Here is a 26,503-nt window from a genome sequence, read left to right as displayed (position 1 = left end):
CAGTAAAACCCAAGTTTGTTTCCTGCACTTATTACCCAACTATCAGGGTCTCTACATTGGAGGCGACTACTGGTACTAGTTTGTTTATCCTTATTTTAAAGGGCATATCCTGGTATGGCATGGATCATTAGATCACAAGAAACTTCCTGAAGTGGCAGGCCCTGAATATTCATGAGATTTACACCCCACGATCTGGAATACATAGAAGGCATATTTGTGTCTTCTTAGTCTCTAGGTTCTATCAGCCTCATAACTTCAGCATGGTAGACCAGTGTAATATGCCATACTCTGAGTAGTCTCACCTGTAAGGGTGGTGAGACTGAACTGCTTTCTCATGTCCTCAGGTTATCCCAATAGAGAAATGCATTTACTATTAGCTTCATAACAGCATTCTAGGTGCCTTGAGTGGTATTAGTTTTCTCCAGTTAGGATTCACATCTGAAAGTACAGCTTAGGGATCCCTGGGTGGCGCAGCGGTTTGGCGCCTGCCTTTGGCCCAGGGCGCGATCCTGGAGACCCAGGATCGAATCCCACATCGGGCTCCTGGTGCATGGAGCCTGCTTCTCCCTCTGCCTGTGTCTCTGCCTCTCTCTCTCTCTGTGACTATCATAAATAATAATAAAAAATTAAAAAAAAATGAAAGTACAGCTTGAGTTGGACTTACCATTTGATTATGTTTTAGATAGCCTAATATCATTGACTAAGACCAACTGGCCCCTTGGTTGAAGAGGTGGGGTTTTTTGCAGATCACCAGACTTGATTTTGATAATCCAGTCTTTCACCTGGCTATTCTTACTAGAAGAGTATAATGAGGTAGGTTCCTTGATCATAGGCAGTACCTTGTTGGTCAGCATTATTACCTTCTTCTTCCATGGACTTCTGGTTTCCAGTACCCTTACGCGAACGAAATTTCCCTATTGTTTTCCATGATTTGGCCCAATGACCAGTTAAATTCTTCTTTCTTCAAGGGTTTGTTGCCTGAAGCTCACTATCTGGTTTGTATTAGATGTTATGTCAGTATATATCAGATTATATCAGTTTGTAGTTGCTTTTTTTTTTTTTTTTTTGAAACCACAAAAATAAAAGTGGTTAATTTAAGAAAAAAAAAAAAGGATTTTGTGGAAAGCCCCTGGAGAGTCAACAGGATTAAAGAGAGAACCGAAGGGTGCCAGGCTGGCTCAGTCAGTGGACCATGTGACTCTCGATCTCAGGGTTGGGAGTTTGAGCCTCAAGATGGGTATAGAGATTACTTAACAATAAAATCTTTAAAAAATAGAGCTGGAAAGTTACACCTTTTTAAGGATGTGACATTGGATGGCCTTAGGGATCTAGACTCAGAGAGTCTTTGGAAGGACTTAGTTCCATCCTTATGTCAGTCTATTCAAGATTCAGATTCCCAGTACAGAGTCTGGTTTGCCTAACTTGAAGAATCACCATCTAACCTCTTGACTGATGCCACCAGGTGCCTTGATTAACAGGCTTGCCCAGATTTGTGGAATGGAGGAGAGATTCTTTCCTCAAGGGAAAGAAAGGTGTTGTAACCAAAAGAAGGAGGAGGAATGCTCAAAGGCACAGTCAATAGATGCTCATCTGTTAAGTCATCATTTCTCAATAGGGGTGTCATTGGACTTTGGAGGAAGACCATTTTTTTGTTGTGAGCTGCTGTTCCAGTGCATTGTAGTTTGTTCAATCCCTAGCTCCAGAGCACTAAATGCCAGCAGCAACTCAACTGGTAAGCATCACAATCAGATCATTGCTTATTTCCCAGCCATAACCATCCTTTTGCCACCCCCCCCCAACACACACACAGGCTGTAGAACAGCTCATCAGGAAGGACCAAGGCTGCATGGTCTCTAAAGCTGTTTCCATTTAAAACAATCAGATGTAGTCACATTGCCAAACAAAAAAGATTGTTTGTAATTTGGCTATAATAAAATAATGTTTCCTGTCTCTTGTACCAAAAAGGTCTTCAGTTTAGTGTCCCCAAATATCTAAACAGACCTCATCTAGGACCATATGAACTATATAAGCTCATTAATTTGTTTCTTCAGTTTCTGTATTTAGGGCACAGACTTCAGAGCTAGACCCTCTGAATCAAATCCTACAACCTGTAGCTTTGCTGTTTACTAGCAGTTACTTCCTTTGGGCTTTTACGTAATCTTACTTTCGGCATTTACATAATCTCTCTGTGCCTCTCTAAACTGAGGATAATGATAGTACCTATTTCATAAGGTTGCTTAGAAGATTAAATTATCCAGTGTGCAAAAAGCATTTAATATATTTTCAAGAGCCTAGTAAGTGTATGTATAAGCTATTACTATGTTTCTAAAATGGAATATTAATAAGTTTCACATAGATATGCCTTTAAACTTTTTTTTTCTCGGGAAGTTACCTTTTAATTAAATTACTATATATGGAAAAGCATTTTGTCATTTAGTTTAGAACTATACTTTGAAAAATATCAATGAATTATTCATTTTTTATCCAGTATTTTATTGTTTGCCAGGCATGCATTAAATTCTTGGAGACAGGGAATTTATATACTAGTGGAGGAAGCAATAACTGAGTGAACAAATAATTACTGATGTGGTACGAGCTGTGGAGGAATCAGCAGAAAGCAGTGAAGTCGGGTTGGTGGAACAGATGAGGGCCTGGACAGGATGGTGGGCAGTGGAGGAGCAGCATAGGAAATGAGAGCATGTACCACAGCTAAGTTTTTGCAGAACTTCAGAGACTCCAGGAAGGGGCTGGGACCTTTTCTACAGGGAGTCAGGACTTCTTTCTCAGGAAGCTTTTGAAGTTGGGAATAGGTTTTAAGCAGGAGTGTGCTGGGTGTGATTTACATTTGGGAAAGTCATTTTTGTGGACTGTAGAAAAGAACTGGAGAGGGTCAGGGGGGGCCAGGTAGAAGACTCTAGGGAAGAAATGGATGGGATGGGATGGCATCAGTGGGGTTGGAAAGAAGTGGGTGAAGTTAGATGAAATCACATTTATTTTGGAAGTAGAATTGACAGGTGTCAGTGATGGCTTGGATGACGAGGGCAACAAGAGGAAAGGGAGGAATCAGGGAGAAGGCCTAGGTTTTTGGCTACTATGTGCTATTCGGCAGGATGCATATATTCCCTCTATGATTAAACCTTTTTTTCCCTCATCGTCCTTTTTAAGACTACATTTTTTGTACTATTTAAAAATTTCCACCTGCCTGGTCTAGAGTTTTTTTGTACTGCAACCAAATTGTATGATCTCCTTAAATATTTTGGTTTTCTTCTTTAGTAATGAAACCCCCTTTGTTGATATTTTTGGCACTTGATTGAGACCATCTTATCTGTTGATGATTGCTGCCGAAGGTTTAAACTCACCATTTGCTGAGCTGTCATTTGAAATCAAATAGCTGAGTATCATCCCTGGCCCAAGAAAGTATGAGACCTTGTAAAAGCCTATGGGGTTGAGAGGCAGACTTCTCTTCTCTGCCTGGTGTGCTTCTGATGGGTGAAGGTGGCGAGAAGCTGGGATGGTGATGGGTCACTCAGGGTTATTTAGCCAGCTCTGCCTAAGGCACATGCTCACTGTACAACTGCACAACTCCTTGGTTCTTTTTAACATATACTGCAGGTGGGGTAAATCAAGTTTATGGGCTATTTTCTGTCACTTAGGACTAGTACACTACTTCAATAATTGCAGCTTGTCATATTATACTAAAATATGATTTCTTCTTGTGAATGAATTGAGGTCAAGCAAATATACTAGTCTTTAATTAAATCGATTGCTCAAATCAATGCATGTGAAATGAATTATTTTACTTTTTCCTAAAAACGAAGAGAGATTGGGAAGAAATTTCAGTAGGCAGTAATGCATAGAGATTTTCTTTAACACCTAAATGAGAAGCCAGAAATGCGTATAAAACATGAAAACTTCAAAAATATTTTTTAGACACAACTATTACTAAACACCCATGGATGTTTTTGATTTCCCATTACATTAAAATACTCAAATGAAAAAAAAAAAATACTCAAATGAATTTCATATCCAGAACATTTAAAAATAGTTCAATCTTAAAAAGAAGATATAAAATATTATCAGCTGTGCTTTTTGTGCATCATTAGCATGTGTCTGTGAAGGTATAATGACTTCTAGTGTGATATTACTCTGATAAAAAGTTCAGATGGTGAAAACTATAGCTGTAGCTGGGTGACATGTTTTAAAATAATTCAAAGATGACTCCATAGAAGGCATGTTCTTTTAGTCCCTGTATTCCCCCTGTCACTCATCAGTGGAATATGAAGCCGCCAATAAAAATACATTTAAAAAATTTTTCCCCTTTTCTTCTAGGTTTGATGTGTACTCATGTTTCCTTCAGTGCTTGGTAGGCCACTGTGAGGGTCCATCACCTTTTCTCTTTTTCCAGGATGGCTCAAGATTCCGTAGACTTTTCTTCTCATTATCAGTTTTGGATGCAGAAGCTTTCTGTGTGGGAACATGCCTCTACTTCGGAAACCCAGCAAGATACCTGCCTTCACCTGCCTCGATTTCAGGAGTTCCTGAGGCAGATGTATGAAGTCTTGAAAGAACTGGTGAGTGGTGGACCAATATAATGAATTTCTACCACATTTAACAAAGCCTGAATGTTATTTAGGGTCAGGATTTGCGGTATTCACCTGATGTATTGATCGATTAGAAAGACAAATTAGTTGTAGGTAATACAGACAGGGGGCAGTTTCCTGACCTCTGATTTCTTATGATTTCAGTCTTTCTTTTTAACTTAGTTACATTGTTATATGAAACATTGTTATTATTGACACTTGCTTTGGGGTAATAATTGGGATTCTTTTAAAAGCATTTGCAACTTTTAAATACTGAAGAGTTTTACGAAATGCTTACCCTTTCTTTTTCTTTCTGAAGAAAAGGCGGGAAGTGGAGAGGAGGGACAGAGTGTGAGAGAGTAAGAATCTTAAGTAGGCTCCATGCACAGGGGCAGAGCCCGATGCTGGGCTTGACCTCACAACCCTGAGATAATGACTTGAACTGAAATCAAGAGTTGGACAGTTAACCAACTGAGCCATCCAGGCACCCCAGTGCTTACCTTTTCTTTAACATTATCTCAAATAAGTTCTACCAAGAGATGATAAATAGTAAGATCTCTTCTTAGGAATATTTTAAGTGGTCTTTTCTGGTGAATATTAAGATTTTGAGTATCTTCACTATTGTATAAATGTATTGTGTTCAAAATTTGATATATTTTAATTTTGACATGATTTCTCATTTTTACTGTGATAGATATTTTTATGAATTAATGTGCTTTCATATTATGAAAATAATCTTTGTTTTATACTTTCTGATTTCAAAATGAAAAGCGAAATTTTCATTTAACATGGGTGTTCTTGTGTTACATTTTAATTCTTAATCAAAGAAGCAAGTCAGAAATTTGAAGAATTGTTCATGTGGATGATACGAGTTCTTATGTCTTTAGCAACTAGAAGGAAAGATAGAGCCTGTATAAGCAACCAATACTACCTTTTAGGGGGGATCCCTGGGTGGCGCAGCGGTTTGGCGCCTGCCTTTGGCCCAGGGCGCGATCCTGGAGACCCGGGATCGAATCCCACATCGGGCTCCCGGTGCATGGAACCTGCTTCTCCCTCTGCCTATGTCTCTGCCTCTCTCTCTCTCTCTGTGACTATCATAAATAAATAAAAAAAAACTTAAAAAAAAATACTACCTTTTAAAATTGTTTTTCCATAATAGTACTTCTGCAACTTGGCTTTCAATTAGTCCCAGAAAGTCTAGGACTGGCCTTGATGCTAAGACAGATGTGAAGAATTGATTGGTACAGCAGCTTACATCTCAGCTTATGTACATATTACCCCATTTAGGTCTTATTTTTTACCTTTCTTGAATGATAAAGGGAAGTGGGCCAGTTTACAACAGCATGTCAATATTTAATCTTAAGCTGTTTTCTATTTAGTTGCTCTTTTTTTGTCTCAGGTTTTAGGTTCTTGTAGAGTAAGTATGATGTCATTTAGCATGTAGTAACTGAAATATATTAAACCGATATGTATCTTTATGCCTTGGATGCTTTTATTTCTTTTTACAAGTTCCAGAGTTCTTGTTCTCTCAAACCTTCTTTGAAGTAGCCCCAGTAAAGCTGAGTTAGGAACCTCTCTTATGTTAGAGTAAAAAATCAAGATGAAGATATAGGATTATATAATTATTAATCACCCACAGTATTTTGTTCACTCTTATGCATTATTTTTAAACAAATTAGCCTTTCCTAAGTATGAGTGAAATAAAGGTAGTTTTATAACAAGATTGATTTTACATTAATGTGCTATACATCTTAGTTTTGGTGCTGTGGTTTAAGGATGAAGTAAGGTGGTTACTTGTTAAATTTTATTTAAATTTCCTACTTTTCTGAATTACATACTAAATATTCAAACTCCCTCAACCTGAAGTGTCAGTTCAGCATTTCTAAGTTGTGTGGTGTCCTTTTATTGACCAAAACATAATTTTCTTTTACAGAATTCAAGTACAATCATCGAAAGATTCCCCACAATTGGTCAACTGTTGGCAAAAACTTGCTGGAATCCTTTTATCTTAGCATTTGGTAAGAATCTGTCCTCTTAGGCAGCCCCCATGGTACAGCGGTTTAGCGCCGCCTGCAGCCTAGGGCATGACCCTAGAAACCCTGGATGGAGTCCCATGTCAGGCCTTTTGCATGGTGCCTGCTCTCCCTCTGCCTGTGTCTCTGCCTCTCTTTCTCTCTCTCTCTCTCTCTGTCTCTCTCTCTCTGTGTCTCTATGAATAAATAATCTTAAAAAAAAAATCTGTCCTCTCAAAATACAAACTTCTGATAATTTTAATCTTGCATTGTCCAACAGAATACAGAGCTTCAAATTATAAATTTTGTCCCATTGCTTTTTTTTTTTAAGATTTTATTTATTTATTCATTGACACAGAGAGAGAGGCAGAGACACAGGCAGAGGGAGAAGCAGGCTCCATGCAGGGAGCCTGATGTGGGACTTGATCCCAGGTCTCCAGGATCACACCCCAGGCTGCAGGGGGCGCCAAACCGCTGCGCCACCTGGGCATCCCTGTCCCATTGCTTATAAAACTATTAAGATATATTTATTGTTGCATTGGAAACATAACATCCTTTTCTCGTTGATACATATTCGTATAATCACATATATACACACACACCTACACACATGCAGATCTGTAAGAAAATAGAACTTGTATTGTAGTGTAGACTCTTCCAGATGATTATCATAATCTTATTTTTAATTCAGTGTAAAATGGTTATAATAATGAATTATTCCTTGTTTCACAATTTCATATAACGCAAATGCTACTCTTTTCCATGTGTAAAATAATTCTTCAGTGCCTGAATCCTCCCATGGCCCTGACATTATTTAGGAGTGATATTGTGGTTTTACCTAAGGTGAAGAAGAACTTGGGGACACTCTGGGGGGAGATGTTCCTTTCCTGACATCCTACCTACCTGTCTAGCATCATTTCCTGTGTAATCTTCTAAACCACACCACACACATGGTAGCCAGGTCAAATTACTAACAGTGTCTTGAAGGTACATGACATCAGGGCTTGTGATGTGTGATTCCTTTGCCTGGAGCTCTAGTCTCATCTGTCCTCATATAGTTTCTTTGAAGCAGTTTTGCTGGGGCTGAGTTAGGAACTTCTCCTAGTAGTCTCCATAGCTGATTGCCTCTCCCTTAATTATAACACTACACTGTTTTGTAATTGTTGGTTTACCTATCTGATGTCCTGGAGAACTGAATGCCTTTCAAGAGTAGGAACTGTGGTTTTATTTCTTTTGGTTATCCTAGGGCCTAGCATAGAGTAGCATAGAGTAGAGCAGACACATCTGAAGGTGTACAGTTGAGGTTTATTGCCTTGATTTGGCTATATTTTTCACTATGTAATATTTACTTGAAGATAGTTTGCTGGATAGGTAATTTTGGATGAGAGCAAGGAAATCACTTTCCCCATAATGTAAAACTGATAAAAGCCAGGATCCCACCCATCTAAATGATATGTCTGGATCACAGTCATGGTTGAAGTGGTCCAGTTCTGGCTTTAACACCGGTCAGCCTCATATGAATGTATATATTCACTGGACAGATATTTATTAAGTTTGGTTTTTGTTTTTGTTTTTTTAATATTCAAGGCCTTGGAAAACATGGCTACAATTTCTCCACTGGAAGTATCCAGTCATAGAGAAAAGACATCTTTGCAGATTAGCCTGACTCAGAAATGGTTTGTGTTACAGAATTCTAAACAAGGAGCTGAGAGATAAAGGAGAGTTTCACAGGGGAGGTTGAGCTGGGGCCAACTCTTAGGGGACAGTAGATGAGACCAGACTTTCTGAGACAAGCCACCAGACTCTCACTAGGTTTGATTCCCTTTTTGTAAAAGCAAGCGGCTGGACTGATTTATACCTATGGCCTTAAACTTGTGTCTATCTGTGATCTTTCCTTAGCACCTATCCCTATTACATTGGCCCCCTCTGAAAACCAGAAACCAATCCTTCATCTCTTTTTGTTTTCAGTGCATATGTTATGTTTTGAACTGCCTGTTAAATTTCAGCTTCCTGTTTGAAGTGTGCCTTGGGTTCTGAGCTTATAGTGGAGACTAATGGGCAGTAGAACTCTTATGATGAATCAAGTCTTGCCTGTGTTGCTACTGTTGGTTTGCTAGTTGGGCACATTTATTCAGGAAAGGATCTTTTCTTAGGGTTTTATAATATCAAAATAACTTTTTAAATACAGGAAAGGTGACAGTTTCCATCAAAGAAAAAGTAAATCTCTCATAATGTTAAGTGAGAATCAGTTCAAAATAAGGATAATACAGAAAGAGGAAGGATTTGGAAATGAAAAGGCACCACTAAGAACAGAGAAAAACCAGATAATGGAAAAGGTGGGAACACCTTTTATTGAGGGGTATTCTCTGCATATACTTACTGCTTTTACCTACTTGGAATTCTGGCCAATTGTTTTACCTTTGCCCTCTTGATTGAGCACAACAGCTATAACCTCACTATTTGCTATTTATTGCTGTGTAAAACTTTGCCCCCAAACGTGGCAGCTTAAAATAATAAATACTTATTGTCTTAAAAAATGCTGCCTTTACACTTTTAGATTATGGATTATAGAATTTTAAAAGGATTTTAAAGAATTAATTTAGCTTTCATTTGGAATTTTAGCTCAGGATACCCCCCAAAAAAATATTAGGTGGCAAATATGTGGTGGTATATTCTTTTCCCCTTTTCCCTTCCATTCATTTTATTTATTTATCTATCTATCTATCTATTTATTTATTGATTTAAAGGATTTTACTTATTTATTCATGAGACACAGAGAGAGAGAGAGAGAGAGGCAGAGGCACAGGCAGAGGGAGAAGCAGGCTCCATGCAGGGAGCCAGACGTGGGATTCGATCCCGGGTCTCCAGGATCAGGCCCTGGGCTGAAGGCTGCGCTAAACCGCTGAGCCATCCGGGCTGCTCTCCATTCATTTTTAGAATCCAAATTTGCAGGAAGATCTGCTGGCAGTGACTGCTTGTATGATGAATCCCAGGCATTTTTCCATCTCTCTTAACTGCCCTGCTGGATGTCCACTCTGAATGTAGGGGCCTCTGGGGAGGATCCTGACAGATGCCTTCTCCCCTGCAGTGTTTGTTGGTGGCACTCATGAATAACAAGTGATGGCTTGCATCTGTAAATCCCTAAAGCAAAGTGAGCTCATTAGCAATACATTTCAGTGCATTTCAGTACATTGACTCTGGGCAAAGGAAGGCACCTCCTAAAAGGTGGGTGAACATTTCTTGGGCTGCTCGCTCTCTCTTGTTTTCTGTTTTTTTTTTAATTTTTTTTTTTTTTAGAGAAAAACTTTTTAAATGATATACTTGTTGAACTAAATGTGCAGATTCACTGAACATATGGGGAAAATTTATATCTTATATCTTGTTTTAGATTTAAGTTCCATAAAATAACATTTTCTTTCTTTTTCTCTTCCTCCTCCTCTCTTTTAGAGGTGAGTGTCTGATTTTTGGAAGTGCTCCCCATTGGGTTGCATTTTTTCTAACTGGGGAGGCTGCTTGCATAGTAAGCATATCATTGGATGTGTCTGACACTCTGTGACATGAAGATAGTTATAATTTCTAATACTTAAAGCATAGGAAGTACAACAGTCAGATTTTTATTCAGTGGCATTGACTCAACCTGAAGAATCCTAGGGACCTTCAGAGGTTAAATGACAGGATTCTTGAAGTAAACCTATAATAAGCAAGCTGGTGATATATTTGAGCTTATAAAAACTAGGGAAAAATCAATATCTCACAAAGTAACTCCTGATAAAGTTTGTTCAGAGATGTTATTTAGGGAACTTCAGAGATGTTATTTAGGGAACTTAAACTTATGATGCTTATGGGGAAAAAGTGGGTCTAATAAACAATTACTATTACTGTTCTTTGGTGTGTGGTTGAAAATGCAGAGGTAGCTTACTGCAGTTTGTATTTTCCTTATTTCTTGTTACTGTAGCCCTTAGAAATGTTTGAAACTGCCTTTGGCTCAGTTTTTGAGACTGCAGAAGATGAAAGGGTAAAGGGTATCAGGTGATTCTGCAGAGGTTTGATTCCAGGTGCTGGTCTTCCTTAGCTGCCACCGATGGCCTTTGGAAGAGGGCTACATTTGCTTGGCTCTAGTGTATGTACTGACATTTTCAGTTTTAGGCAGCATTTGTTTCTCAGTTGTGTTGTTAAATCTCCAACTGGAATGGACTCAGTTACCAAACGAGGAAAAAGAAAAGGGCTCACTGAGTAGATATTCTTGCCAAGTATAAGATTTCAAGTTCAGCATTTTCATCACATATTTGGTAAAGTTTTAAATTTTAGAGGAAAGAATGAGGAACATGTAAGAGGCATCTATTTTATCCAGATCATTTTGGATAAATTTTAAAACAATAAATTTTAAAATGATCCTTTATTAAATTTGTTTCTAACAAATGAGGATGTTTTGGGAAATTAGAAAATTAAGAGATTAAGACAAATATATACTGTTGCCTGTAACAGTTATATTGCTTTAAAAAGGTTGAAATTACTAACAGTTTGAAATATGCTTTAAGAGAACTGATCTTGTGAAAAGTGCAGTTCTTTTAGTTATTTCTGTTACTCTCTTTGGCTTTCAAAATTGTTGCTCTATCAGAAAGGGAATTGACCACACAAGGGCTAAGCATAAGTGATCCTGAAACCACAAGAAAAACCCACGAAGTTAAGTTTCACACATGGTTCTGTGAACTTAGTAGGTTGAGATTTTCCTAAACTATAATAACATATATTTCCTTTAAATATAGTGTTTAAAAATTTTTTATGCTGATTATCTTTTCTATTTGACAAAACCTCCTTATTTTAGTTTTCCTTTTTGCAGATGAAAGCCAAAAAATTCTAATATGGTGCTTATGTTGTCTAATTAATAAAGAACCACAGAATTCTGAAGAATCTAAACTTAACTCCTGGACCAGGGTAAGAATAAATCTTGCCGCGCACTGCTTTGCATTGAATTGATTGTTTAAAGGTGCTCCTTTGATAGTCCAGTTCTATGATGTTTTAGAAACTTTTTCAGAAATATAGTTTTCACTGTTCCATTATCTTGCTGGATGTTTCACGAGGTTTCATTCTTGCCTAATTGTGAATTCCAGAATGTAGCGGTGTTTAGGGTGAATTTCTCATGCCTGGAAGGCCTAATTGTTAGGTTTTTTCCAAAATGAATGGCAGAGAGAGAAAAAAAAAAAAAAACGGCAGAGCCAGGCAGTAGGTTCGAGAGTGCATTAATGGGGAGCGCTCCCGGGAGAGGTTCCGTGACTCGGAGAGATGGCCCGAGTCAGGGAAGTCGCGCTGGGGTTGGGGAGTCTGGGGTTTTTTAAGCCTTATTGGTTCTGGTCCAGATACGGGTGGGTCCCTTGCCAAAATAGGCAAGGGCACACCATGTCCCTAGGTGGTTGTACAGACGATTGGGGGGTGGGGATAGTACAGACGATGGGGATAGTACAGACGATGGGGGGTGGTCCCTGGCTGGTAAGTTTGGGTTTTCCGTCTAGGCTTCGATTTATCGGAGATGACTTGGTGGTCATGGCTCCTCTGGCGGGAAGATCAGCCATTTTGACCCAATTTGAGATGTCTGCCATTTTGGGTGCCCCTGTCTCTCAGCCAGCCCAACTAATGCTGTATGATTTTGTAAAGTTACTTTCAGGTAATTAAAATAATGTTCTGTCTTTCCTCCTAGCAATTGCTATCCTTCAAAAAAATATTTCTCTTGGGGTACATGGGTGGTTCAGTGGTTGAGCATCTGCCTTTGGCTCTGGTGTGATCCTGGTCCTGGGATGAAGTTCCACCTCAGGTTCCCTGCAGGGAACCTGCTTCTCCCTCTGCCTGTATCTCTGCCTCCCTCTCTCATAAATAAAATAAAATCTTAAAAAACAAAAAAAGTTGTTTCTCCCTATCAGCCTTGTTTAAAAACTTACATAATTCCTGTCTGAGTACTTTTCGGCCTCTCTCAAATCTAATCTGTAGTAAAATGAAAATTCAGAAGTGCCCTGGGAGCTGCTGTCTTTATTTTATATCCTGAAGTTGCTCTCCAAGCCAGGATGCTCAGACTAGCACCGGTGCTCGTTGGCTAGTGCTGCTCACACCATCAAATTTGTTACTTGCCTGTGTTAGTCCACAGAACCCATAGCCTACTGCATTCCCCATCTGTTTCTGCTTTCTCTCGAAGAGCAGGCACAAGTTGGTGAATATTATAAGGCTGGGCTGTGGCTGCCTTCACCACCAGCAAATTGCTTATTCTTTTCCCATACCCCACACTGTCCTACTGTAATAACCTCAAGGACTCGCTAATGCTTGTCAGACTCCACTTAGTATGCATATAGTTCAGATTAGCTGCTTAGTATTATGAACTCACACACTCAGAGTAATGCATACAGTGTTATCTGTCAGTCTGACCAGTGATATCATTCCATTCATTGCTTTCTACTATGCCTTTGTTTTAAACAAAATTGCTGACAGGACTGACAAAGACAATGTTTGTATTTTTCCATTAGATTAAAATAATTGAAGGGACAGTAGAAATGAAAAGGATTGGGTGGGGGAAGGAAAGGGTGCAAACTTTAACTAGAAGGTGAATTACTGTAAAGAGCTACAGAAAGGAACTGATAAGTAGAATTAGGAAAGAAAAGATATAAAAAAAACAAGCCTATAGAAATAGAATAACATATAGTTTTTAATTTTTTAAATTATGCTTTTGTTGAGTATTTGATGTTTTAATGATGACTTAGAATATATTTTTGTATTGGCTAGTTCATTAAGTCCTGAAATAGGCCATCTAATAAAGTGTTTTGGGGGTCTTTAGGTTAACCTTCTTCATTTAAACTCATGACTTTATTAGCCTATTTAAAAATTTCTAGCCTTGCATTTTATTCTGTGGACTTCCCTTATTTAAAACTGTGTCCTGGGGATCCCTGGGTGGCTCAGTGGTTTGGCGCCTGCCTTTGGCCCAGGGCGCGATCCTGGAGTCCCGGGATCGAGTCCTGCGTCAGGCTCCCGGCATGGAGCCTGCTTCTCCCTCCTCCTGTGTCTCTGCCTCTCTTTCTCTCTATGTCTATCATAAATAAATTAATAAATCTTTAAAAAAAAATACTGTGTCCCTTTATCAATAGGTACACATATAGCACAGGAAGGTTAACTTAAAATCTTAATTCCTGCCATTAGGGAATTCACAGACTGGTAACCAGAGCTATGTATAGGTGTGATGGTGACACAGAGAACACTTGCTTAGACTTGGGAGTCTGTAGATGTGTTCTGCAGGAGGTAATATATCAGCTGAGTTTTGAAGGGTGACTAGGAGAACAGGCATAGAGCTTTAGGAAGGATAATTCTCTCAGCAGAAAAAGCATGCGCAAAGATGGTGGTGAGAAAGCCAGTATTGTACTCAGGGAACTGCAGGTACTTAGAAAATGCTTGAGATTGGGATTTTGTACAGCTAGTGATGAAGCATGAAAACGTAAGTATAATTATATGAAGTTTTTTAAAAAATTTTTATTTATTTATGATAGTCACACACACAGAGAGAGAGAGAGAGAGAGAGAGAGAGAGAGAGGTAGAGACACACAGGTAGAGGGAGAAGCAGGCTCCATGCACCGAGAACCCGATGTGGGATTCGATCCCGGGTCTCCAGGATTGTGCCCTGGGCCAAAGGCAGGCGCCAAACCACTGCACCACCCAGGGATCCCTTATATGAAGTTTTTATTTTATTTTGAAGGTGGTGGGGAAACTAAAGTTTTTTTTTTTAAAGATTTATTTATTTTTGATAGACATAGAGAGAGAGAGGCAGAGACACAGGAGGAGGGAGAAGCAGGCTCCATGCTGGGAGCCTGACGCAGGACTCGATCCCGGGACTCCAGGATCACGCCCTGGGCCAAAGGCAGGCGCCAAACCGCTGAGCCACCCAGGGATCCCCGGAAACTAAAGTATTTTAAACAGAGAAATTATCTGGCCAGGTGTGAATTTTAGAAACATAACGCAAAAGGAAGTTGATTTGGAAGGGAGCAGGGATAGTCCTTTGGCAGCTATTGTAGTGATGAAGGGGTGAAATCATGTAGCCCTGAATGAAATAGAGAAGAGGGGCCAGATTTATACAAATAAGGTAAATATTCAAAAGATGTAATGGCAGGTTACGTATTAATGTACTTAGGTATAGGTGGAGTTGAAATGCTATTCTCAGAAGAGTGAGCTGATTTACACACGAGAGCTCACAGTGCTCAGGGCTTGGGGCAGTGGAACCTTGGGGGAGGGTGAGGTTGCCCAGAGAGGGCACCTGGCATGGGGAAAGGAAAGGGCCTCAGGACAACCTTGGGAGACACTGGCATTTAAAAACAAGGGAGTCAGGGCATCTGGATGGCTCGGTGGTTGAGAGTCTTCCTTTGGCTCAGGTCATGATCCTGGGGTCATGAGATCAAGTTCTGCATCAGGCTCCTCGCAGGAAGTCTGCTTCTCCCTGTGCCTATGTCTCTGTCTCTCTCTGTGGCTCTCATAAATTAAAAAAATGAAGATCTTAAACAACAACAACAACAAAATACCAGGGAGTCAAAGGTGTAGAAGGAGAAGACCAGCAGCATTTCAAGAAAGAACGAGGGTTGTGCACACCTACTACTATAGTGCAGCACTACCCAACACAAATAAAATATATTCTACATAGATAATTTAAGTTTTCCAGTAGCTGCTTTAAGAGACAAAAAGACATAAATTAAGTTTTTAAAAGATTTTATTTATTAGAGAGCGGGAGAGAGCATAAGCAGGGGGACGGGCAGAAGGAGAAGCAGGTTCTCTGCTGAGCCGGGAGGCCCACAAGAGGCTCAGTCCTAGTACTGGGAGATCATGACCTGAGCCGAAGGCAGATGCTTAGCTGACTAAGCCATGGAGGCGCCCCAGAAATAAGTGAAATTAATTTTAGTAATTTTTATGTAATACACTATATCCAAAATACTATCATTTCAACATATAATCAATAGAAAAATTATTAGTGAGATTATTTTATAATCTCTATTCATCCTAATTCATTGAAATCCAGTGTGTGTGTGTTATGCTTAAATTTTGCGTCTATGTGTTACATCTTAATTCAGATGCTAAATTTTCACTGGAAGTTCTTACTCTGTTTTTTCAATTTCATAAAATTTACTCTTGAAAAAGTAGGTTCACATACCCAAATTATTCCAGAGAAATTTATAACTGAACCAAGTGTCAGTTTTTAAATTTAAATTTTATTAAAATTTTAAAAATTAAAAAATTCCTTCCTTCATCATACTCAGTACATTTGCCATGCTCAGTAGCCCCATGTGGCTGGTGGTCACTGTATTTTGGACAGGGCAGCTGTCAGGCATAAAGATAAGGATCAGAAAGGAGTGCTTGGACTTAAGCCACTAGGAGGAATGACCTTGGTGAGAATAGGATGAGTGGGAAGTGCAAGAAGTAGCCAGATTGCTACACTGAGGAATGTGATTGAAACAGTCTGAGTCAAAAAATAAGAATTTCCTCCGTAAATTCTAAAATTCAGTAAAAATTCAGATTAGTAGATTGAGTTGTAGGAGTTGTAATTTTGGAACAGAGATGAAATAAAAATTCTGTTTGCTGGCCATATGTTAGTCTATGTTAACATGTTGGAAATACATTAATATATGTATTTGTTTTTGTTTTTGAGGTTTTACTGGTAACCTCAAATGTCCCATCACATAACTGAGAAGTGGCTATTTTTACAGTTTGGAACTTACTGAAGTCACAGGATTCTTTCATGTCTTTTTGGAATACTTGGTTCTTGAAAAGCTTAATCGAACAGATACTTTTTGAGCACCTACTGTTTGTCAGGCACTACAACAGAGGCTGAGGCTATCGCAGTGGATTTAAAGTCTGTTCTGAGAGGTTATAATCCAGGGGAGATATCCAGGCCTACCAAATTTAGGAGGCACCTGTCTTCTCTGGGCAAGACCATACCTCTGTAAATTTTATTCTGATGAGAAGAAAACAGCAGAATACCAGGGACAGAAATCATTACTTCATTTTTATTCCCTTTCAAAATGCAGTGCTAATACCCAAATGTTACCTAATTTGCTTTAATTCTCTATTTCATTCTTCTTTTTAAAAAAGCACAACTTTTAAATTACAGAATCTAACAGAGAAAGAAGTACATCAAGCATAAATAACAAGCTTAATGAATTATCATAAAATAATTTACAGTTATTTTTATAACTACTTTTATGACTGCCACCTTGGTCAGGAACTAGAACAGGGCATTACCTGCCTCTGCTAACTCCCTCCCCTCAGGTACTCCTTCCTGCCTACATACTCCTTTGTCTCCCTCTAGTAGAACCACTAGCCTAGCTTTTACTTATGTTGCTTTATGGTTTTACCACTTAATTATGCAGTTTGGCTTATTATTTCAACTTGATATAAATGAAATAATACACTATATATTGTTTTGTGTTTGATTCATTTTGTTCAGAATTATGTTTGTAGGATTCACCCATGATCTTAGATGTAGTTGGCACTTGCTCATTTTCAGTGTGGTATAGTACTGCGTTTTATTAATGTACCACAGTTAATTTATCCATTCTATTTTTGATGGGAATTTGTTTCTGGTTAGGGCAACTAGGAGCAGAATTCCTGTCACATTTTCTCCCATATATCCAGGGCTCAAAGCATCTATTTTATAAAGGAGGAAAAGAAGAACAATTGGAGAGTGAGATAATGTGTTTTGTACATTGTCAGGTTTGATCCGGTTGGTAGTGAAATGAAATAGAGAGGCCAGGCAAAGTTTGGGTCGAGGCGAGCTTTTAATGGAAGCGCTCTCCGGCGAGGTTCCAGGGCCACAAGGGAGTAAGACCGAGGAAGTGGCGTGCGGGCATAATACAGGCAGGCTTTTATAGGGAAGAGTAGGGTGGTGCCGGTATAGGGTGATAGCTGCTTATGTCTGTATATGGTACGGGGTTAGGTAAGGTTCGGTATCTGTTTCCTGCATAGGTCCTGTTTTCCCATGATGATGTGTCCTTGGGAGGTCCGCTAATGGCGGGAAAGTCCCTAGGCAAGGGTGACAAGATGGAGGGCCCGCTGCCATTTTGTTGGTGCCTCCTGAAACCCCCTTGATCCCACAGGCCCAACATACATCACTTCAGATACTTGTGAACAAGCTTGCACATGTCTTATTTTGTCAAAATAAAAAACTTTCTAAAAAAAATAGGTGGATTATAGGTTATTTGACATGCATGTCTTTGATTGTTTCAGCTCATACTAGGTTGTTTCCTATGGTGCTACCTTTGTCATAAGTCAGGTGTCTTTGTATGTGCAGATGTGATCCTAAATCTCTCCATTGGTTTCATCTATCTATGATGGTTTATTTTGTGTCGACTGAACTGGGCTATGCGGTGCCCAGATATTTGGTCATAACATTATTCTCGGTGTTTCCGTGAGCTATTTTTGAAGGTGATTACCATTTAAATAGATTGGGTAAAGCAGATCGTCCTCCCTAATATGTGTGGGTTATTTCATCCAATTAGCCAAAAAGGCTGAACCTTCCCATGACAGTTTTTTCTGTATTGAAATCTAATAAACAATGGGTTTTGAGTGAACCCCAAATTGTATGTTTTATTTGGTGTAGCAGATCATTGTCAAGGCATTCTACAGGGAGTGTCCTGAATTTTTAGGAAACCAGTGGTTTCAGAAATGATGGTATTGTGTATACCAAGTTGCAAGACAGGCAAGGGAGTCCAAAGAGACGTAGGTTTGGTGCTGGAACAGCTGCTCTAAAGACTGGTCAGCCAGGGGGCAGACACTGATACTTTGGAAACATGATTATTCTACACTGTTGGTAATTTCCATTATTATTCATTTTTGTGTTGTTTGGGATTTGAAAATGCTAGCCTGGCTCAGCTCAGATGTTGAAAGGGAGGGAAAGAATTATTGTTCAAGTTTGAATGGTGATTTAAAAGAGAAATAGCATATTTCTTGAGGGCAATTAGTGAAAGACAATAGGAGACAAGGTAAAATTCAGGCACGAAGCCGGGGATGCTGAAGATTTCTCTTCCACAGCTCCACTCTGGCAGAACATTGGCAATCCTGTGTGACTGCTGTCTCTTTTGTTTTGGTTTTACTTTTGAAATAACAAACACAATACCAGTATCTTTTCCCACCTGTATTCTATTTGCTTGACTTTCTAAAACCTGCAGTTTGTTTTCTGTGAATTTTTATATTCAGACATTTGGTGGATAGTTTTTCATTGCTTTCCCAGTATCTAGCTCCCTCCTTTCTTACCTTCTTAGTGTACCCTGCATTTCTCTGCTGTGCATTGTGAGATTGACCACACCCAGTCCTAGAATCAGCCCTGCCTGTCCTAACCAGGACCACCCCTCCTTTCCCTGGCTACAGCAATTGGTCAAGATGGGCATGTAGCCCACACTGGAAATTCAGTCCTACACTTTTGTTTGATGGGAGAAGTGGATTTTATCTTTCCTGTTAAACATGAATTAGGTGACACATAGTCCTTGAAGTTGCTACCAATCACTGTGGGTCCATAAGGACAGAGCCTGTCTGGGAATAAAGTTAGTTCTGAGGAAACAGAATTGGGAGGAGGAGAAAAAGGGTCATGTTCAGGTTGTTTCTGTTTGGGCCCCGGACCAAGCCTCTACTGGACTTCAGTGCTCTAGTATATTCCCTTTCCTGTTCAAGCCAGTTTGGTTTAGAGTTTTTTTTTTACTAGCAGCCAACAGCATTCTAATGGTGAAAACAGGCTTATTTGGGGGCTTACTAAACTAGCTTTTAAAAGGGTTTCAAAACTCAGGTATACACATACACAGTTGCAAAAGAAAAAAGTCTTATTTACTCAAAGGATATTATGAATAAATAGTGAATTTGACAAAATAAATACAGTTGATATAATTCATACTTGGTTCAGAGTTATTTTTCCACCACCGCGTATGATGTGTATTAAAGAAGGCCTCCTTGGATACTGATGGCAGCCTCTTGGTGGCGACATTATCATTTTTGTCCCTGCTAAACATTTAAAATTCGACATTTACCCATGAACAGGAGTGCCTATGTGGGAGCTCTGGGATCCAGCAACATACACCGAGGGACTCAGGAGGAGCCTTACCCACCTTTGCGTCAGATGATAAGGCAGGTTGACCTCAGTTAGGGCTGTGGAATTGGCTCCAACTCCTCAGCAGCAGCCCCTGGAAAACGCTGACTTGGGCAGATACCCAGAGATGCTGGAGCCTTGTACAAGTCCAGGTTTCGAGAGGAGACATTCCAGCATTCTGTTGGAACAGTAATACAAGTTTGGACACTTTGAAATGGGCCCTGTTTCCTTTCTCAGCTTGTGTGAGAAAGAACAAGGTGAGAATGGAGCTTGAAGGCACATGCAGCAGCCCAGCCACCCTGGTGGACTCATTTCATGCTGGTATGGATTATGATTTCAGACACCAGATGTTTGCAGTAATAGAAGATGTGTCACAAGTGGTAGGACCAGGGCCTGCAGAGCTTATAGGAAGAGAATTGGACAAAAATGTCAAAGCATATGTAGTTCACATAGTTCTCCTAGAATATAAATTATATTATTTTGCCTATAAAAGCTAGGAAGCTTCTAGCATTCTTATTTATAGATAAGTTGAAATATATATTCTTTGTGTTCTGTACACCACCAAACATAGTGTTTAGAGACTTGAAAGAGAATAAGACCAACTCTGACCCGATTTGCTTCCCTGTTACCAAAAGCCAAGTTCACCAGCTCACTGCCCTAAGCACTCAAGAGACGAGTGTTTATGGTAAAAAAAATAAAAATATAAATAAGGGCTTGGGCAACCCAGATGGCTCAGTGGTTTAGCGCCGCCTTTGGCCCAGGGATTAGGCCTGGAGACCTGGGATTGAGTCCCATGTTGGGCTCCCTGCATGGAGCTTCCCTCGCTCTCTGCCTGGGTCTCTGCCCCCCCCCCCCCTGTGTGTCTCCCATGAATAAATAAATAAAATCTTAAAAAGGGGGGGGGCTTTACTGAGGAGGGTGGCCACCTGGTAGAAGATGAACTTTTGTCAAAAGGCCAACTCCAAGGTTTCTGCATGGCCCAGAGATTTTTATTAATCAGTTGAGGGAATGCAGTGGTCTGTGACATTTCTTGATTACTTGCAGACTCAGTGATGCCAGCTACAGAGTTATCTCAGTGCTCGGAGGTTGTGCAAGAAGTTCTAGTTCCTTGGTGCTCAGAGGGGGTTGTGTAGGAACATCTGAATCCTTGGTACCCAGGGATTGTGGAGAGTGTTCTGTTCTTTCTGCAGAGGAATGGAAAGTCTACAGATGTGCATAGGGAGGTCAGTAAAGTCATTTGTGCAACCTTAAAAATGAAAATCATTTTGCTAAAAGATTGCTGGGCTAATCAGAAAGCTAAGGGGACTTCAAATAGACTTGTTGGTCACTGTGGCCTGGGAAGGTTCTGGTCTTTTATTTTATTCCCCAAGGCCAGTGATATCCAAATCTCAAAGAAAGGAAATTAATTCTGTTACAGATTAAGGGCCTTCTTAAATCAGCAAGTGAGGATTGTGGTACCTTGAAGCAAGTTAACCCTGAAGACCTGCTAGAGTGCTGTGACATCCCTACTCCATTAGCTTCACTCAAGTTATTTATTTGAGCTTTACTTCACCTGAAATGGAGATTTTAATTCTTTCTAATTCATAAATTTTTTGAAGGGGTAACTGAAATAATCCATTTTATTCAATGGATTAAATTAAATGAAAAATAAAAATATATTTTACATGAATCAAATAAAGAAGTCCTTCATAGCCTCAGTCTGTTTTACTTTTTTGCACAATCCTGAAATTCATAACATTCATTTCCATAGTTGCACACTAACAGCATAAGCCCAGTAGTTGAACATTACTACAAGATTTTAGCAAAAGAGAGACTGGTCTGCAAGTAACACCTTTATCCCATGTTATAGCTTACCAAATAACAAAGGACTGGTTGTATATATTTCTTTTTAAAATATCTCTTTCTTTGATTTGCATCCCCATGAAAATTTGCCTTTAAATAAATTATGAGCTGTCTACTTCTTTATTCTGCACATTTGGAACTTTCAAAAATAGTGTGACTTTCCCAAACTCCGCAACCTCCTCCCCTCCCTAGAGTGTATGCAATTATTTCCACAGCTCTTCCCCAGAGAGCCAGATGGCTCCTTCTGGAACCTCTCTCAGGCCACTATGCAAATATCATCTTAGCTAAGAGGCCTTCCTCATCATCTTGTCATCAGAACCACTGAGTTCTCCTTACTTTGACTTAGTCTTCTTACTGCTGATCACCCCCTGACACAATGATTTTTTTTTTTCTGTCTGCCTGTTCCCTCCCATCTAGGTTATAAGTTCCGTGGGGGTAGAGACTTTCTTCTAAAAGTATAGAACAGTATCTGCCACATAGTAAGAAATTAGTGATTATTTGCTGAATGAGTAAATAAAGGAGTATGGTTTTAGATGGTAAACCCTGGTGTGTGTGTTTGGTGGGGGGTGGGGGGTGTTCCACTTGGAAAGAAGAAAGTGAACAGACAGAAGGTTGGGCATGGTTAAAAAAAAAAAAAAGATTTCCCACTTAGGCTGGAGAATAAGGCATTTATGAGGAAAAGTAGAAATTAAGATTAGAAAAAACAATTCAGGAAAGATTTTGGAGGGCCACGAATGCCAGTTTGTGAGTTTGTTCATAAATTAGTAGCGTAGGGCACCAAAGGAGCTCCTGAAAGTATTTTAACTGTGGCATTGGGAGAGGGTCATTTGTCATGATTGATATCCCTTCCTGTTTTTTCCCTTGCTCTCCTCTAGTCTTTCTCAATCCTTTGTTTGCTTATTTCATAAGTATATCCCAAGTACTTACCATGTACAAGCAGATATAGGAGGATATGAATATCTTGCCTTGCAGAATCAAGTGGTTTTAATGCAAAATAACAAGTGAAGGAATAGAAGGACAGCATTTTGAAAGTACTGTGATAGCTCAGTAGAAAGGAATAAAAGCCTCATTGGGAGCTGGGGAGGTTTGCAGGGCTGGTTAGGAAGGCTTTCATAAAATGGTAATTGAGCTTGCATCATGAGGTATGAGTTCCCTGGGAAGCAGAGGCTAGGGGCAGTCACAGAACTGGAAGAACTGAAAGGGATTTGAGGTACATGTAGGAGAGTAGGCAGAGAAGAAGCTAGAAAAGGTCTTCTTGGTAATGATAATAAGAATGAGCTATCCCATCTATTATATCCTGGCTCTACAGGAGACTTAGGCCGGATCCTGAAGGTGCAAATGGCTCCTAGTAAAGCTGAGCTGGACTATAGTGGGCATGCCTGGCAGGGAATGAGCCTGCCTGTGTAAGCAGGATGCATTGGTAAGCTAGAGCACATCCTTTCTGCAGGTAAGGCAAGTCAGAAAGACAGGGTTGGGAGAGAAATTTTGGTTTAGTTTCTTCTCCCAAACTGACCAACTAGATCAGTTCTTCTGGGGAGGAGAGTGTGACAGGACTGAAAGATGATGTCATGGGTTGGGCTTTCTGGAAATCTGGCCTTGAAATGGAGATAATGTTCAGGCAGTGACAGCTGTTGTGGGGAAAGGAAGGATGCAGGATTGTGCAAAGGAAAAGTTCAGCTACAGTGCAGTCTCAACGGAAACCACTGTTGTGCCTACTGGGACAGATGGGAGACTTTTCAGAGCTTTCCTGCTTTGGGACAGGAGGGCTGGGCTTTAATGCTTCTGCTTCCAGTCATTGGAACGTGGCCTTTGAGGGAAGGAGGTGTGATCTTGAGCAAGGCAGAGATGGCTTATGGTGATACGGATGTGACATCACAACATCCTTTGTAGATACCAAAACTGTTCCTTTTCTGCTTTTCCCTCCTGGGAGTGGGGTAGACATTCTGTCTTCTCTGGAGACATGAGGACAGGCAAATTTGTTTCCCTCTTATCTAAGAGAGAACCCTTAGGCTTTTGACTTGAGCATCGTGCTGGATGGTAGCACCATTCACTGAGAACTGTAAGGAGAAGCGGTGGCAGAATCCCCAGAATAAGCCAAGTAAGAATGTGTGAGAGGGAGGAGCAGGCGACCCATCAGGTCAGCCCACCAACTGTTCCCTATCTTCTGTGCCATCTTCCAGGACAGAGGAACGCAGAAACCCTGTTTTCTCTCCTGCATTCCTCCCTACCTTTTGGTTTCCCATGGTATCCTTGGGACCATAATGCAGGAAATATAATACAAATTGACTCCTCTTCCTTTTCTTCTCTGTTATTGAATAGAACTGGCTAGGAACTAAGCAACTGAAAAAGGGAAAGCATAGAAAATTTCTTTATGGTTTTCTTAATGTGTTTTCTCCAGGGCATTTGGAAACCACGGAAGCTGTCTGCCATACTGTGTTAGGGCAGTAGTGTCTTAGTAGTAGGCTACCCAATTCAGCAGGTACTTCAGTAACTCCATGAAATAGCACCTGCCTTACTATTACTACATACTGTGTTGTTCTTATTTAGCCTGATAAAGTCTCCTCAGTATTTCATAGTTTTGCAATATAAATATGGTATGCAGCGTTTTGCAGGGTTCTGGAAAATGTGCAAATATTGCTATTTGCATTCCCAAGTATTTTACACCCGTTTGATGTGATCCACACATGAAGCTGAATTGCAAATATTTATGTCTTTCTATGTGCATGTTTTGGAAAATGGTAACTGTCTCCTGAGTCATTAATGTTAAGACACTGAACTTTATTATTGAACTTCCTGAAATAAACATTTGCTTCCTTTGAGAGGGCAAAATGAGATACCATTTGTGTTCTTGGCTACGTTTTTCTTTCTTATTTCATTCAGGTAGATTTCCATTTATTCAAATTCTAAATTGTATCAGATTGTTTTTTAGTAAGTTGCCACTGCTCAAATAGGCCAGATCAAGACATTTATTGCCAATTAGGAACAGGATGTTTGAGATGCTTGGTGATGTTCTCCGGATGACCTGTTTTATGTTTTGTGTTTATTTTGTTTTATGATCATGTTGGCTTTTCCATTAAACTATAACTTTAATTGACTTGGCTTCGTTAATAGAACATTGACCAGATCCCCTCCTATAACTCCCAGCCTTCTCCTTATTACAACCCTATTCCTCCAGTTCTCCTGTTATGCTCCAACCTCAGTCTGGAATAGAAAGGGAATTTTTAGATCTCTGTGTTACAGGTGTAATATATATTTCTAAGACATAGGCTCACTGTATTTCAATCTAAATTGCCTGGGTAGTGCTCCTTGGGCTATTTTGGGATAAATCCCTGCAAAAAGTAAATTTAAACAGTAATGTCTACAGTGGAGGTATTTCATAGTGAATAGCCACCATTGAGGGCCATGTGGATGTCTGCACTACATGTGGCAACATGATCTCTACATCTGTTTTGAAGTTCAGTTGTTTCCCAGACCACATGTGCATTTCTTTAGGAGGCTGACATCCATCCCTCCCAGGGATCCAGGCAGTGTAAGCTGGTAACTGTAACTGGCTTACTCTCTTTAACCTAGTGATTGTTATACTTTATCTTAGTTTGACTCTTGTTCCTATCAGATCTGGTTCTGTTTAATATTGACAACATTGGAGTTTCTATAAATGAGCAGCATGGCAAAAGAACCAGACATATTTAAATCCATAAATCTTGATTTCCAGGTCTTTTAAAGGCTTTGTGGTTTAAATAGTCCTTTACTCTATGGTAGACATAAGCAGTACTTACAAAAATACTGGCCATCAGGCAGCTTTCATAGCTCAACTGGAACTAAAAAATAACTTCAGATGAGTCACTCTTAAGAATCAGAAAATCCAGATCTCTTCTGGCTCTGCTAATGAGATATTAGAGAAGTTACATGCATCATTTCCATATCTTAAAAAAGGGAGAATACTATATGATCCTACTTACATGTAATATCTAAAGTGTTCAAATTTATGGAAACAACAGCAGCTAGAGGAGAAGCAGAAGAGTATTTGTTTAAGGGGTATAGAATTCAGTTTTGCAAGAAGAAAAGTTCTAGAGATCTGTTGCACAATAATTTGAATATACTTAACACTACTGGACTGTATCTTTAAAAATGATTAAGATGATAAATTTCATGTTACGTTTTTTTATCACATTTTTAATCACAATTTAAAAAATTTAAAGAAACTTTAAATGTATAGTGTTACTGTTGAATGTTTAATATGTGTTTAGATGAATTATCTTATTAAATATTCACAACTCCAAGAAGGCAGGTATCATTACCCTCTGTTATAGATTAGAAAATTTATTTTATTTTTTTAAAGATTTTATTTATTTATTCATGAGAGACAGAGAGGCAGAGACAGAGGCAGAGGGAGAAGCGGGCCTCATGCAGGGAGCCAGATGTGGGACTCCGTCCCCGGTCTCCAGGATCACGCCCTGGGCTGAAGGTGGCGCTAAACCGCTGAGCCACCCGGACTGCCCTAGATAAGAAAATTTAGATTTAGAGAAGTAATTTACTAGCTAGTAAGTGGCAGACCATCTTGGACCTAGCCATGACTTTAAAACCATTAAAAAAATATGTTGCTGCAGCTACACTTAAGCCAGTTTATCTCTAAGGCTTTTTAACACTTGAATCTGTGATTCTGGGATTCTGAAATGTCCTAGAGACCCTGCAGAGATCCTTCAAGTGAGAAAAAATGTTTAAATGTTTAGGTGTTCAGAGATCACCCCACCATTTATAGTGAATTAAAATTGCATGCTAGATTTAGTCTGTGGTACATTAGGAACAACAAATCCTGGTTATGGGAGGCCAAGGTGCTATTGAAATGTTAGAATAGTTAAAGGGATTAATAGGTATTACTTCTGTGGAGAGTAGAGATTGAGTTTAATTATTTTTTTTCTGCTTTTTGAGTTTTTAGTAACAAGTATAACTTCTATTTTTGTTTGAATTGTATTTCCCCTAAA

General features: G+C 39.5%; 1 protein-coding gene across 3 annotated transcripts in view; it reads left to right on the top strand.

The window, feature by feature from the left end:
* Nucleotides 1–26,503, top strand: part of FANCC (FA complementation group C) — a 272,604-nt gene that overhangs the window by 87,928 nt on the left and 158,173 nt on the right. For 2 of the 3 annotated variants that reach the window (XM_072763814.1, XM_072763799.1), the window contains exons 2-4: nucleotides 4,406–4,571; nucleotides 6,514–6,598; nucleotides 11,433–11,527. In XM_072763814.1, coding sequence (XP_072619915.1) covers nucleotides 4,407–4,571; nucleotides 6,514–6,598; nucleotides 11,433–11,527 — 345 coding nt within the window. In that variant the 5' untranslated portion in view covers nucleotide 4,406. Of the gene's footprint in view, nucleotides 1–4,329; nucleotides 4,572–6,513; nucleotides 6,599–11,432; nucleotides 11,528–26,503 lie in introns of all 3 variants that reach the window. The other variant, XM_025984233.2, reaches the window with a different exon arrangement.

Source organism: Vulpes vulpes, chromosome 1 (genome assembly GCF_048418805.1).
Source record: "Vulpes vulpes isolate BD-2025 chromosome 1, VulVul3, whole genome shotgun sequence".
NCBI classification, from domain to species: Eukaryota; Metazoa; Chordata; class Mammalia; order Carnivora; family Canidae; genus Vulpes; species Vulpes vulpes.
The sequence above is the reverse complement of the archived record's forward strand: the minus strand, read 5'-3'. Positions and strand labels throughout refer to the sequence as shown.